This window comes from Mytilus galloprovincialis, chromosome 5 (assembly GCF_965363235.1).
Source record: "Mytilus galloprovincialis chromosome 5, xbMytGall1.hap1.1, whole genome shotgun sequence".
Lineage (NCBI taxonomy): Eukaryota > Metazoa > Mollusca > Bivalvia > Mytilida > Mytilidae > Mytilus > Mytilus galloprovincialis.
The window spans coordinates 36,345,042-36,360,941 of record NC_134842.1 but is presented as its reverse complement, the minus strand read 5'-3'; the positions used below and the strand labels follow the sequence as shown (position 1 = coordinate 36,360,941).

Sequence of the window (15,900 nt, the reverse complement as noted above, 5' to 3'; positions counted from 1 at the left end):
TTTCCAGGATATGGCTTTAATAGAGATCAATTTCATGAATACTTGGAATATGCTTTTTCTGTGACATAGTCACCTGTTTCAGAATTTTCCCCCCTATTTACCTTAATGGTATTTTAAGGTATAATAATTACATTAGATGTATGTTTCATTATAATACTTTATTCTGATTGGCTAACTGCACATCCAGTGTTATTCCTTAAGCAATTGCATTACTCAATAAAACTTACCATTCATGATAACACGTGGTCCCACAATAAAGTGCACAGGTGAATTAAATAAGAATAATTTAAAATTCGTGTTTTCATGATCATAGCTAAAAAAATGTAATTATCAGTATCGAATGCTTAACTTCATAATTTTTAGAATGAAGCGCTTCCGCGCTTTATACTAAATGTACTTTGGTCAACGCTTTTACACCCCAATGAAGTTACAAAAAGAAGCATTTAATTTATAAAAAAAGGAAATTTTTATTTTCAAACGAGTGCCTGTGATCTGTGATTTAGAGCAGTTTGTCTCTTAGCTCTAATAAAGTTAGTGATGATGAAGGTAGATTTGACCTTGCTTATTTTTGATGTATACACACGGTATGTATACTTTCCGATAACAAAAAACATATTTATAAGATAATAAAATATTCTTTATATTGGTATATATTAATTTTAAACATTTCAAAACAAATAAAAGAAATTCTAGATATACATAAATGTCTTTGATAAACTAATGAAAAATGCGAGTATCTAGTACATTACAGATTTTGTAACGATTTTAAATTCAATAGAAAAAAATATACATGTATAACATGTATAAGATAAAATTATAAGCCTGTTCAAGGTAGACAATCAACATATTGACTTTATGGAATTAAACATACTAGACTGATAGTTCAAAGGAATATAACTCTTGTATACAAATGACACACCAATCGAATTATTTAGCTGCGAATTTGTCCGCCATCTGAAGGAAGATTCTAAATTATCAATATAACCACAAGTTGTTAATCTATAGATACCGACGACTAATGAATGCTAACCACAGTAAAGAATATTTGTTTGAAATTTTTTAACACTTACTCAGAAAAATGCTCGAACTACTTGTCTTTCAAAGCTCATAATTAACGTGTTTACACTCTGATATAATCTGGTTGTTAAACATTACAAACCTGTAATCGTATAAGACACTATACACCTCGTGTGCTTGCATTAACTTATCCAAAAATATATTGTTTCAAGCCTAAATATTTCGACATGTTGTTTACGTTTTATAAATTTTAGAATTCTAATTGTGTCACAAATTCCGGTTAAGATTTGACTAAATACCAATATCCTGATATCGTCAGGTAAATATGCTACACCTGTGTATGAACGAGTTTAATCGGATCGAATCAGTGAATCAAAAGGTTTCCCTCAGTTTTAGTTTGTTACCCCGATTTTGTTTTTTGTCCATAGATTTATGAGTTTTTAACAGCGATATACTACTGTTGCCTTTAATTACCCATCTTTCATTTTCAATGTTGACATTTCCCCTCCCCTTTTTTATAGCTGAACACACATAGTTTATGCTTAATCATTTTCTTTTATGTTTACGATGTTTCCTTGTGTACATTGTCAAAGAACTAAATTAGCTGCTTAAAGCGAAATATTCTATTTTTTCGCTTTCAATAATGATAAAAAAAACCATAAAAATCAGATATATATTTATATTTATATCTCGTAAATGTATACATGTATATGTATTTTTATATCTCGTAGCTAATGCACCTTTAATTTGATTACATTAAAACATATTTTAGTATTAAACCAATGCTTTACAAGTACCTTAATTGCAGTTCACTTAATAACAATCTATTATTACGTTAATTCTTCCTCATATGTAATAAAAACATGTGATCGTATTTGAAGTATCCTACAAGTTAATTTATAGAAAAAACAAAATATGGCAATAATAATCTTTGTGTTTGTGTCGATTTTACTCATAAGACTTTCATTTTATGGAGTAAATGGAAACAATGTCTGTTTGGATCGCAATGGGTATGGTACACATGTTTTATATGCACGCATTCGTTAATCAAAATTACAATATTTTTCAAATAATTATAATTACTTTACTTTAAATTTACTAGGTTTGATAAAATAAAATATCTTAATATATAAAAAGAAAGGAGTAGGTCCGGTAAGGACCGATTTTGGCCTCAAATTTCAGGTTCATCCGACGAAAGATTTTGACCACTTTTTAAACACTTAAGAGTCTATTTTATTTGAATTAATTAGTTTATGTGAAAGATTTTAACAGATTTAGTCATTAAAAACGATCCGATTCAAGCTCAAATATGAAAAATCTACCTAATATGCCGAAAAATGTCACTTTTCAGATGGTTTTTGGTAAAAATGAAAGTGGCCGCATCCGTGTTCATCCTCAACCTTTATATATGTTATGTATTATCATAAAATACAACTTACATTTCAATATTAAGGATGAACACGAATGCGGCCACTTTCGTTTTACACGAAAACCGTCTAAAATTTAAATAAATGCTAGAATTATGAGGATTTCAGTAATTTAGCATGACTTAATGGTGCTAGTACCGGACATATGTGCATTGTATTGTCAAAAACAGCCCATATGTATGTAGCAGAAGCATTCTACTGTCCAATAAATAACTAAAGGTTTATATTTTAACAATTTTATAAAACTGCTATATTTTGGGGCCAAAAAGGGGTCTTACTGAACCTACTCCTTTATGACATCTATGATTAGTTGTTTTGCTTTGATTTAATCACATAATATGTACATACATTCTAATTGTTTTAGGAGTGTTCTAAACTTATTAAAGATGGCAGGATCACATTACAATTCAAATGTAATAGTTTTTCCTGGTAGATTTGGTATTATTGTCAAACATCTTTCTTAGTAATTGCATAACTGTAAGAAACGATATATTATCGTACGTTCTTCAACAATGACCAAATTAAAAGATGTCTCAAATAATGTGACATATAATAAATAAATCATGTTCGTCCTGCCGTAGTGTCTATGGTACTGTTAACGTTCTTCGGCTTTTGTGTGGCAAGCAGAAGTAAATAATTAGAATGACGTATCAGTTTACAGTTAAATTAGTCTATGATTACGATCTTCACTGAATGTTCAAGAAAAATTGCGTAAACTGGTCAATTGCTGCAAAATTTTAAATGACAATTTCTTTGAAATTGAAGCTGATATCCAACTTTAAACAATCATGATCACATTGATAAATGATATATAAACTGGGACATGTATTCATAACAAAATTTGAAAAACATTGACCTATAGCTACAAAACAATTGAGAGAGAGTGACCCACTTGTATAACATGTATAACAATAGATACTCGGTTAGCGGATACATATTTTGAAAATCAATGTGTTTTAATGTTTTCCATATTTCCTCTCTATTGTTATTGATCAAACTATCGGCACCAATATAAGTTTGATTATATTAATGTGCTTGTACTGTTCACCTCCATCCACTGAAACCACAAGGATACTGAACTGTCGCATTACGATCAGACTTTCTTCCGACCTACAATATATAACGTTCGTTTGTCAGTGCGAGATGTCTAAATTCACTAAGAGATTTTGCATAGCCGAATTTTGAGAATAGAGGAAGCGTAGCACTCGCCTTTCACTAAGCTTTGGGTTTAAATTCTTTATTTTAAACTTAGGTAGCTACGTATCATATTTTTCAACTGATACCTTTCTTAATCACAAATTAAATTATGCTGAGGTAGCTACGTACCATATATTTCAACTGATGCCTTTTTTAATCACAAATTGAATTATGTGATTTCAACTTGCCCAACCCTTTTTTTAGTTGTACATGTAGTTTAACATCCCGTAGAAGTGTTAAACATAGGGAGGAAGAACTCCAAGTGACCTTTAATCTATGCACTAGTCAACCATTATCGTATGATGTTTACGTTTTTTCAAGTTCTGTTTAATATTGACGTTTTGTTTACATATTCAGATCAAAATAGTGAAAAAGCCAAACAAGTATATAAAGTTGAAGAACATTGTAGACACGAAATTCCAAACGTTGTGTCAAATACGGCTACGGTGATCTATGCCTGAGATAGGAACAGCCTTAATATTTCGAATAATTCATACTTTATATAAAAAAAAAAGTACATTTATATATACAAACATACCACATAATTGATATTCATGTCAACACCGAAGTGCTGATTACTGGGCTGGTGATACCCTCGGGTACAAAGCGTCTACCAACAGGGGATCGACCCATCAGACATATCAATCTGGAAAACTATACTGACTTTTAACAACAATTGAATAGTCATCAAATATATAAAGCGTATAATTTGTACGTAAAACATTTGAGTTTCATCAACAAAACACTAATCAGCAGATCCAAAACAAAAGGTTAAAAAAAGACATAAAATACGAATCCAGTTTATATACACACACTCAGGCATCCATCAATATTTAACTGTTACACTAAAAATGTGTGTATATGATGTCACTACTTAAATCTTAAGAGTTACAAATCGACACAAGAATAAATTGATGTGCATGGCTAACATGGTTTAGGAATACGTTATCTGTTATTTTTTTTATTCATTTCAGAAAATCTATTTGCTGTTTCAATTATGAAGAATTTAATGGTGGATGTGTTGGTAATTTTATTGAGTTTTATGAATTAAAACGAAAACTGGAATGATTTGTGTTTTCAAATACGTATTTTATTATAGGGTTTTCTATATTTGTAGATGTGTTGTCGGCTGATTACTTAGTTTTCATCAAAAATAACATAACGACTACATGACCGGCTTTTTGAAAAGAGTGTGTTTTTTTTTCTTCATTGTTTTAACCTCTAAAAGAAGATTATCTGACAATACCACAGAAACTTTCATTTTTTCAGTTAAATTTTCAGATTCAGATTGTAAAGAATGACCAAACAGACCCATGGCATGCAAAAACTACAAGAGAGACAAACAGATAAGCAAGATAGATAAAAGATAACACACACAATAGTCACTAAAAAATATCTAAAAAAAATTAATGATCACACCAAAAAAACTAAAGCTTTCCAGATTTAGCATTCCTGCTTACATTATGACGTGCGTCTATTGTCCTCCGCACATTCGTTATTTTTTACTTTTCCTCTTAGAAATTACCATATTATAAACTGTAGGTACACTCTAACTATGGTGACACATGATAGTTCTATAAAACATGACCGACTGTAAAATATATGAAATGAAGGGAAAATGTCGCACACACAACATGAAGCATGTGCACAGTCCCGATAGAAAAATTAAGACATTGATAACAAAATGAACAGTCAACATTTGTAAAAAATAACGTTATGAAGACTAGCTCCTTTGAATTATGAAGTTCTCAAATTGAAAACACTATATTTGCTTATTTATTATGAAAGATTCATAAAAACAAATTAAGAAGATGACACAAAGAAAAGTTTCTGAATTGATATGAAGGCATAACTAGAGATAAATGAAATTTTTACATTGGTTACAATGAACTACATTGATTTCCCAGTTAAATAAAAGCCGATAATTTCAGATGTGGAATAAACGTGGTTATTTCACTCTCTGACGTCATACAACAATAGGCGTTGTCAGGACGTCGATAACGGCGGATCACAACAAATTGTGAATGCGTAAAAAAGATATAGTTCCTTACATGTTTTACATTAATTTCTTTAAAAAAAGCCATTTGCCAATGTAATAAAAAGAATAACTAACTAGAGAATTTAAATAGAGAAAAATATTCAACTCAGGACCGAAAAACACTTGTAATTAACTCATGCACTACGCGCGTTCTTAAATTAATGAGTTGTTCGGTCACTCGTATTTTTCTCTATTTGAATTTTTTGATTAGTTATTCTATAAGAAATATTTATTCATAGGTTTATTTCAGAGTGTAAACGAGGTTCTACTTCTTGGGACGGAGGCCCTTGCCTGCCATGTAAGGATAATACACATGGCTTCAAATGTCTCAAAACTTGTAGTTGTAACTATCAACAGAGGTAAGACAAAACATAACTGTCTGTGTAAAGTTCATACAATATTATGCATGTTATGCTGTCTAAAGTGTTAAATAGACAATCATGGAATACAAATTGTTAATGGCACACAAATTTGATTAGTATTTTATTCTACACGGACAACTCATTTTCAAATTGGGTTTCATTTTTTTATATACTTTTACCTATTTATCAACAGTCTCATACTTTTTTCAAACAACTATTTTCTTGAAAACAATATTTATATATTCATAAAAATTCACACTTCAAATTTTCGAATCAATTGACAGATGTGACCCTGTTGTTGGATGTGTGGCTTCAACGGTGACATCTGAAAGCAGTACAACAGTTACGGGTAAATTGCTAATTGTAGTGAGGCTGTCGTGTTCGATATACAAATTATTCTGACACACTTCAATCCGTTTTTGTCCTTAATTGAATGTGCATTATCTGATCGTACAATCTTATCATAAGGCAACTGCTTAATATTACAAAACTAGTTAGTATCTTTCATAACTGGTAATCGGTTTTCAACTATCATTGGTGTCTTCACTTTTGTATGTCACATTTGTTTAATTATAAGACCCAAACCCAGTAACGCTTATGGAAACAATTTAATGAGATTTTGGTTTGCTTGCTTTTGAAGTCTGTATGCCATTTGTGTTCCCAATATAAAGTCAAGAAATGAGAAATTGAAATGCGCATATGGTATCAAAACAAATTTATCATGTTATAATGTTGTATAATCACACAAAATGTTTAAATGTAGCATTTTATTAAAAGCAATTAAATTAAGTAATATTACTTTTAATCTTTGTGGAAGAATTAAAGAAATTTAAACAAAACGCTGGATTAACTTAATGTTAATGCTAATTTAAAGTCTATGTCAAAGCAACTTATATATGACAGAATTTGGATAAAAAAGATACTAATTTAAAAAAAAATGCGTTTGCTTCTTGCAGAAGCAGACAAAACAGAAACTTATGCGCGTAATGTTCCAATTGCAACCCTGTCAAATCAGGATAAAGTGAATGGTAAGTTTATGAGAACGTAATGTGTATCAGTTTTCAATCCGATTTCGTATTAGATATATGATTGCAGTTCTAGAATTATTATTTTTAAACTACTTATCTTACAAATCAATTAGTAAACGCTTATCTTCTATGTTGAATTCTTTTTTTTTTAACAGTTTTGTTTAATCATTCGATATGTAAATGAATGTGCATATATCATGTATATTTCGCAAACAAAACTGCGCTCATAAAATGCTTAAAGTCGTAATCAATATACCAAAAAAATACAAATCTCTGTGCAGCCTCTTTTTTTGTGTTTTGTTTTGTTTTGGTTTTGTTTGAAACAGTGATAATCATGTGTTGTATTTTGTTGTTTGTCTTTTCTATTTTTTGTTGTCTTTTCAAATGTTTTAGGTTATTCCGGATCTTTTTGATGTATTTATTATATTACTTCCAAGTTGAAACGGTATTTTCTTTATGAATAGTGTTTTTTTCTCAATCATGAACGAAACTTTTAAAATGCACGAAAATAGAAAAAAAAACCACTTAAACTGAATAAATACTAAATCAGTAAACAAATGCAACCATTCACTTTTTTGTTTGATCTCATCTGGTTATCTGTTTATGCATATGTACTGTACAATGCAAGGAATATGACAGTTAATTCCCATTCGTTTGGAATGTTTATATAATTGCCTGTTTAAATGGACTTTCCTTTCGTTAGTCGTTTCGTGTCGTCCATCCCATATAAGGCTGTTAGTTTTAGTGGTTAAGTGATCAAAATCGTGAGATCAAATTAAAATTGGTACACATACTTATGATGATGTTACTAACTAAATAGAATTATCATCGTATAGGCTGTACGGTGATCCATAGTCCATCAATCTAACATTATAATTTTCAAAATATATTGACGTATAAAAATGAAAAGATGTGGTATGATTGCCAATTAGACAACCTTCCACCAGAGATCAAATGATGTAGAATAACTTTACTCACAGGATGTCTTTTGAACTACGCACTTGTTACACAAAATCATCATACACTTATATATAATTATAGATTAAGATCGATATTAGATTTGACAATAATCAAGATTTATAATCATCCATTACAACCACTGGGTCGATGCCACTGCTGGTGCAGTTTTAATTCCCCGTGGGTATCACCAGTCTGAGCCCAGTAGTCAGCACATTCAGCACTTCTTTGCTGACATGAATTATCCTCGATATGGTCATATTGATAAATTAACTGTTTACAAAAACAGGAAACACTTAGGCTTTTCTACTTCAGGAATAAATAACCTTAGCTGTATTTGACAAAACTTGTAGGAATTTTGGTCCTGATACTCTTCAACTTTGTACTATATTTGATGATTGACCTTTTTAACTTTTTTTTATTCGAACGTCACTTTGAGTCTTTTGTAGACGAAATGCACGTCTGGCGTAAATACAAAATCTAATCCTGGTATCTATGATGAGTTTATTTATATCCATATTATCTTTTCGGTCGTCTTTACAAAACTTTCTTAAGGCCTTTATAACTTTATTTTGATTGGATAGGCTTTAGTTAGTTTAATAAAACTCATTTATCAATACAAGCAATAATCAGCAAGAAATAAAGCCTTTTTATTTTCTCATTTTTTGTCTTCTCAAAATTGACGATACTGAAGCATTCTGAGAACTTCCTGACCATGTTGACATCAACAAGGTTTGGACGCCCTTGTACAAAAGTAATTGCGGTTATAATTAGGTATACTAAATGGTTTCAAAATCTCAGTTTAAGTGTCATAGAATTTTAAAGAATGATGTACAATCTAAGCCACTGAACGTTCCTCACGAGGAAAGTAAAGGAATTTGTGTTCATTCAAAAATTTCGAGCAACATTAAAAATTAACTTTTGAGGAATATTGGTCAATAAAGTAAATAAGTTCTCTTTGTAGAAATGAATTGCTTTTAGCAGGTACTTTTTTCCAATTGCGAACAAAAACAAGAAAATTTTCATGGAAATTTCCCTTGTTTTACAATTGTAGGATCAAACCACAAACGAATTCATTCAGTGCAGATAAGTGTAGTTTCCACGCATAACAACGGCGACGGAAATGGTAATTTAATTTTGTTGAAAACTTTAGCTATACATTAATTATTTGTTTTCCAATACACATATAACTGTCATAATTGATAAACTTTCACATCTCTTAAGTATATTTTGTTTCGTATTTCGTATATATAGGCTGGTGAACCTAATTGTCTCTAGGAAAGAAAATAAATTTGATTATTAAAACGTTCGAGAAACATTTGAAATTGAGCTTAAAATAATATTGTTCAATAAAGTATAAAGATTCTCTTCTATTTAAATGATATTGCTTTTAACTTTAAGCAGGCCACATTTTTTTTATGCATAAACATAGACTAGAAAATATTTATGAAATCGTCATTTGTTTTTAAATTGCAGAATCAGAGCACACAGTAACTCATTCAATGCAGATAAATGAAGATACCACGCCTCACAATGTTGATGAAAGTTGTAAGACTTCGTTTATTTTGTTTAACATTATTAAACATTTAAGCTATAATGTATCAATTTTTCAAATAAACAAATAATTGTCAAAATTGATAAACTATTAGGTCATTATTGGTTTATTTGAAAAAAATGTAAAATTACAAAAAAACTCCGAGGAAAATTCACAAAACGTAAAGTCCCCAATCAAATGGCAAAATCAAAGGATAAAACACATTAAACGAATGGACAACAACTGTCACATTTCTGACTTGGTACAGGCCTTATCAAATGTAGAAAAAAATGTTGGATTGAACCTGGTTTTATATCGCTAAACCTCTATTTTTTATGACAGTCGCATCAAATTCCGTTATTTTTACAACGATGCATACAAAAAGCATCTATCAAACTAAAATACACATTCCTTGTTTCGCTTGTTGGGCGTCAGACAAAAAACGCCACAAAAAGATTTTTTCTCGTTCAATGTCTATACAAGAGGGACGAAAGATACCAGTAGGATGTCAAACTCATAACGTGTGGGTACCCAAATTGCACTTAAGTTGGCAGTTTTTTAACCTACGTTTATTTATGCCTCGGGCAAAAGTTCTTAGTATGTGCCTATTTTGCAGATGTATCATTATTTACTATATGGTATAACCAATTTTATTTTGAATCCATATGGAATCATAGAAAAATTGGTCTGAACTGACCTCCAAACCATCAATGATTCTGTAATGAAGGGTACCCAAATTGCATCCATGCTTAACTTCAAATCTTCAAAAGTCTAAAAAAAGAGATTTTGCTAAAGTTTCAGTCCATTTTTCTTTTTCAGTAAACACATCATCGGTTGATAAGTACTGTTAACCTTTTGTGTACATCTAAATATTTTACCTATGTTGAAAGACGTGCATATATTAATACCAAATCATAAAAATACAAATTGTTTAGTGTCTAGCAAATCTTGTAAGATTTCTGCTGTTAATCTTGCTAAATAGGTGAAATTTAGGTACTCGGCGCAATTTGGGTACCTTCACGTTAGATAGAGAAAAAAAAAACCGCCATGACTATAAAAAAAGACAAACAAACAAATAATAGTACAGAAGACACACTATAGAAACTAAAGACTAAGCAACACGAACCCCACCAAAACCTTAGGGTGATCGCAGGTGCTCTGGAAGGGTAAGCAGATCCTGCTCCACATGTGGTACCCGTCGTGTTGCTTATGTTATTACACATCCGGTAAATAGTCTAATTCGGTAGGTCACATTCGTGAAAAGGGAAAGGGTATTGTAGTTACGACATAAGGAACATATCCGATATAATCTTGGAAACGGTTATTCCATAACGATCAACCAACTCATGATGGCGTCCGTAAAATTTACGAAGGGATGATTTCAACTTCACCATTTGGAACTCTTGGTTAAATAGATTCCTTGTGAGTAGCAATCCTCTGTCAAGGAAACCATGATAGGAAATACAAGCCCGGGAATATTGGGAAAACAATTATAGTTTCACATGGAGAATTGTGGTATGCAGGGTTATAAAATCAAAAGTTATGTTAGAATCAATTACAGAAACAGACCAAGATTAAAAATTATCCAGCAGTTTTTTTTTAGAATTTTAAAGAATCCATATACGGTAAATACAAATGAAATAATTTTGTCGTCTGTCGTTCAAAGTATTATTAAATTTTGTACCATCTTATTTCTCAAGTGTTTGCGTTCCACAGTAAAACAAGTTCGTTGCAGAAATATAGTTAAGCCTGTTATAATAAATAGCTTTGTACGATATTTTTACAGCGATGCTTAGTGGAGGATGGATATTTTCCTTTTGCTTATTTGGTATAATTCTTTTGATATGTGTACCACATCATGTACGGAAACATATGCGAAAATCAAAACTTCAAATCGATGGAAATAAAAGTATTGATAAGGATAGAAATACCAATAAAAATATATCTCTTCAGCATCATGAATACATCGACATAGACAATGAGTATGAGGAAATTGATGACAATTTGCTGGACGAAAATATATGTTCTTTAATACGAAAACATAAATCAGTATCAGTTGAAAGTAAAAGTAGTTCAGACAGATCATATTTTGAGCCGAAAGAAAATGGAAGCTATCTTAATCCATGTCATGTACTTGATGACGAAAGTGAAGAGGGAAAAAGTTCTGGAGATTCGACAAATAATAGTTGTAACGATAGAGACCATACCGACTATTTAAACCCTTACATTGCATTACAAGAACAAAGTAAGAAAAAAGACCATGTTTACGGAGCGACTACCATTGTTCATGAAACTACGGAAGTATCTTCTGATTTCAAATCAATCAAGATTTCGAAGAGTATTGAAAAGTGTTTTGGATCAATCAAATGCAAAAATGACATTCAGTTATCGACCTCGTCCGCTCATGAAGAAAACGAATATGTGACAATGCAAATACGTCATTCCCTAGAAGATATACACGTGTCAAAGGGTATACTGACATTGGCATTTAATGATAAATTGTTCAGTAAGTGTAACAGTGTACCTCTGGCATTAAATAAGACAAAGAACAAACTCAAGTTTACTCCATATCATGGCAGAGCATTCCATCTTTCAGATAAACACTTTTATTCAACGAAAAATTAAATGATCTTTCGAAAAAAGGGATTCCATACAATCATTTGTTTAATAGACAATAAATGAGAGTAGCACTATTCTCTCTTGGTTCGATCGTTTAGTTAGAGACTAAGGATACATCGAGTAACGCATAAGCCATGGAAGTCTATGATGTATCAATGTCACCAAGATGAGCCTTGTAAAATGTTATTCCCCAAATGGAACACAATACGAATTTAAAGGCAATAGCGAAAGATGAGTAATGTGTTTATGACGTTTCTTGCATAGCCGTTCTGTTGATCGCTACGTTGTCTTGCGTTTTTATTTGTTTTCAACCATTATTTTGTTTGAAAAATGTGTGGTCTGCTCTTCAAAATGATATGAAAATAATTACTAGATTAAATATTGATTATATGAAGCCAAAAAAAAAAAATAATTAAGGTACAATCATTTGTTAGTTTTCAATAGACAATACTTATAATAGATACCAGGATTGAAATTTTGAAATTGTGCCAGACACGCGTTTCGTCTCCAAAAGACTCAGCAATCACGCAATAATAATAAAAAAAATCTATGCAAAGGCAAAATTAAGTACAAGGGAGTAGGCCCGGTAAGATCCATTTTTGTCTAAAATATATTTTTTTAAGAATTGCAACTTCTCGTATTTTCTAAAAAAATTCCACATTAAAACGAAGATATTCAAAATCGACAGATTATTATCAAATAGCGTATTCTGGAGGGAAAAAAAGTAATTGTATCAGACGTTATATTCCGTTAAACAAGTCATTTTTCGAAGAGGAATGCCAAAATACATTATTCGCACAGCTACGCCATGTAAAATAAGTATTCATTTTAACAACAATTTTTTTTAATTATACATGTTATAATATTATAGGAACAATTAATCTAAATCAAAAGTGATAGCAAATAAAGCCAAATTATGTCCGATCTGACTATTTATGGAAATCATACCTACTGCGATCGTTTTATGGTCAATGTTGGGTAATTCAGGTTATCGTGTTATAGCATTTTTTTGGCACGCAAAAATACTGAAATCTCAAAACGTTCACCAAATTGTCCTCATTTTAGTTCGGGTTTTGTCTAAAATAGAAATGGCCACACCTCGGTATTGATATTACACATATATTGTATTCAATGATAAAACATAAATAAAAGCAATAGTTACAGTAGTATACCGCAGTTCGAAAGTCATAAATCAATTGAGAGAAAAAACGAACTATAAGAAAACAACTGCAATTTTCCTGACTCAGTACAGGACATTTAAAGAAAAATGGTCGGTTGAAACAGGTTTTGCGGCTTGCCAAACCTCGCACTTTTATGGGATGTTAAATATAACAATACATGACAGGACTACAGAACAAAACAATTCAAGAGCATTGAGGACAGAGAAATACACAAATAAACATTACATGAGGACATTTCATCATTTCGGTATTTAATATTTATTAAACAATTCTTTACAGAGACAGTGCAGTCATATTTTTTCCTGTTAAGCAACAGTTTCAATAGATAGAACTTTAAGGGTTCGTTACAGTCATGTTGCTGCGATTTAGACAACATTTAGATTATAATCCTGTGTGTTTTTAGTGTTACTTTTGAGTAAGAATTTTGTATAATTTTGACTTAAACCATGCTTTCAGTAAATAAATTGCCACGTTGTGAATTTTTTTAAAAACATATTGAACGGAAGTTAAAACTTCATAGAAGTTTTGTTTACACGGAAGGAAATTAGTTAAACATTTTATAGTCAAGGTCACCTCTCTGATAAAAATAGGATTCAAACTCAGGCAATCAGGTATTTAGCTATATATATCCTAGTTTGTAAATATCTTTTGGTATGGTCCGTTTAAATCAAAAAGATTTTATTACAAAACGAAAGTACTGTTTGTAGTTTTCATTTGAATACTATTAAAAGAAAATATTTTACACTGGTTTGGCAGTAAAACATGTAAACGATACATTTCACAATAAAATAAAAGTTTACAGATTTCTGAAATTTGATCAGAACAGTGATGTAAAGCTAAATGTATAAAACAGTCATCTTTGAAATTTTACATGTTTTAGAAAAAAAAGTCGTATATTAACATGATTAAGGAGGGTAAATGTGGTTAAATTGCCAATGCTCATATTAGGATATTCCAGATGTAAATGATTTTTAGAGAGAGTATATGTCTAATAAACTCATCATAGATACCAGGATTTGAATTTCATATTTACGCCAGACGCCAGACTTATTAGTGACGCTTGAATAAACAAATGTGAAAAAGGACAAATAAAGTACGATGTTGAATAGCATTGAGGACCAAAATTCCTAAAAGCCAAATAGAGCTAAAAGAGAGACGACGAAAGATACCAGAGGGACAGTCAAACTCATAAATCGAAAATAAACTGACAACGCCATAGCTAAAAATAAAACGAACAAACAGACAAACAATAGTACACATGACACAACATAGAAAACTAAAGAATAACAACACGAACCCCAACAAAAACTAGGGGTGATCTCAGGTGCTCCGGAAGGATAAGCAGGTCCTGCTCCAAATGTGGCACCCGTCGTGTTGTTTATGAGATTACAAATCCGGTAAATAGTCTAATTTTGTAGGTCACATTCATGAAAGGGAAGGGGATTGTAGTTACAACGTAAGGTATCCCTGAGGTAGAAAAGCCTTTAAGTTAGTATTTCACACATTCAAAATTTTGTTAACAGTAAATTTATAATTATGAACATATCAATGATAAATCATGACAACACAGAAGTGCTGACTACCGGGCTGAAAATTTATTAGAATTCATTGTTGACCTGGTATTCAAATAATGATTCGATGTGTCTTTTAAGTTGTCAGTAAATGCAGAATTTATCAAACATGATCCACATTTAATGCTTAGACTTTAGTTTTCTATGTCGTATATTGTTTTCTATTATTTGTCTGTTTGTCTTCTTTTTTTAAGCCATGACTTTGTCAGTTTATTCTCGATCTATTAGTTTGACTGTCCCTCTGGTATCGTTCGTCTTTAATAAATGAGAAATCTCGAGCACAAATATTACGTTTAAAATAAAAGAAAATTTTGAAAATAAAATCATTTGAACTGGAAAACGAAACAACTATAGTAATGAACTATATTTCCATAATGACCTTCAAATAAAGTGTATGGGTTTCAGCAAAATCAGATTTAAAGTCATGAAATAAAAATACCGACGACCCTACGAAAATCAATATCATTTACACAATTAACAGTTCTGGTTAACGTAATATCACTAGGTAAACGGGCGACCGCTAGAAAATCAATACTATATTTACAGATATGGCTGACATAATATCTCTAGGTCGTTACCACGTAAGGACACTTTTAAAAAGAATTATTGAATTACGTGACATCTAATCAATACACAACAATACTTATTTCAATATGACACAATAAGATCCTTAAATTTACAAAAATGCGAACTACCCCATGCGTTTGTGCTATTACTTACAAAAAAAGATTTAACAGATTATAAACGGGAATAGTTTATCGTATCTTTTTATTATTGGGATTAGATTATAACATGTATAATACATAGAGTTCATTTATTATGCATACATGTGTATTTGAAGTCGTTAACGTTTAGCCTAAAATATATGAATCACACTTGTTTAAAGAGAATTGTTTCAGCACAAAAATAGCTTTTAGTGACAATATTATGAAATGTATAATTACTATTGATTTCACAATATAATAACTT

At 30.8% G+C, this 15,900-nt stretch overlaps 1 protein-coding gene across 1 annotated transcript; it reads left to right on the top strand.

Annotated features, from left to right (window-relative positions):
* Positions 1 to 1,856: 1,856 nt before the first annotated feature.
* On the top strand, positions 1,857 to 13,089 carry LOC143074468 (uncharacterized). The gene is made up of 8 exons (XM_076249913.1): positions 1,857 to 2,027; positions 4,616 to 4,665; positions 5,930 to 6,038; positions 6,326 to 6,390; positions 6,998 to 7,069; positions 9,081 to 9,152; positions 9,503 to 9,574; positions 11,347 to 13,089. Exons 1-8 carry the CDS (start codon positions 1,933 to 1,935, stop codon positions 12,183 to 12,185), a joined length of 1,374 nt encoding a protein of 457 aa, XP_076106028.1. The 5' UTR covers positions 1,857 to 1,932; the 3' UTR covers positions 12,186 to 13,089.
* Positions 13,090 to 15,900: the final 2,811 nt, after the last annotated feature.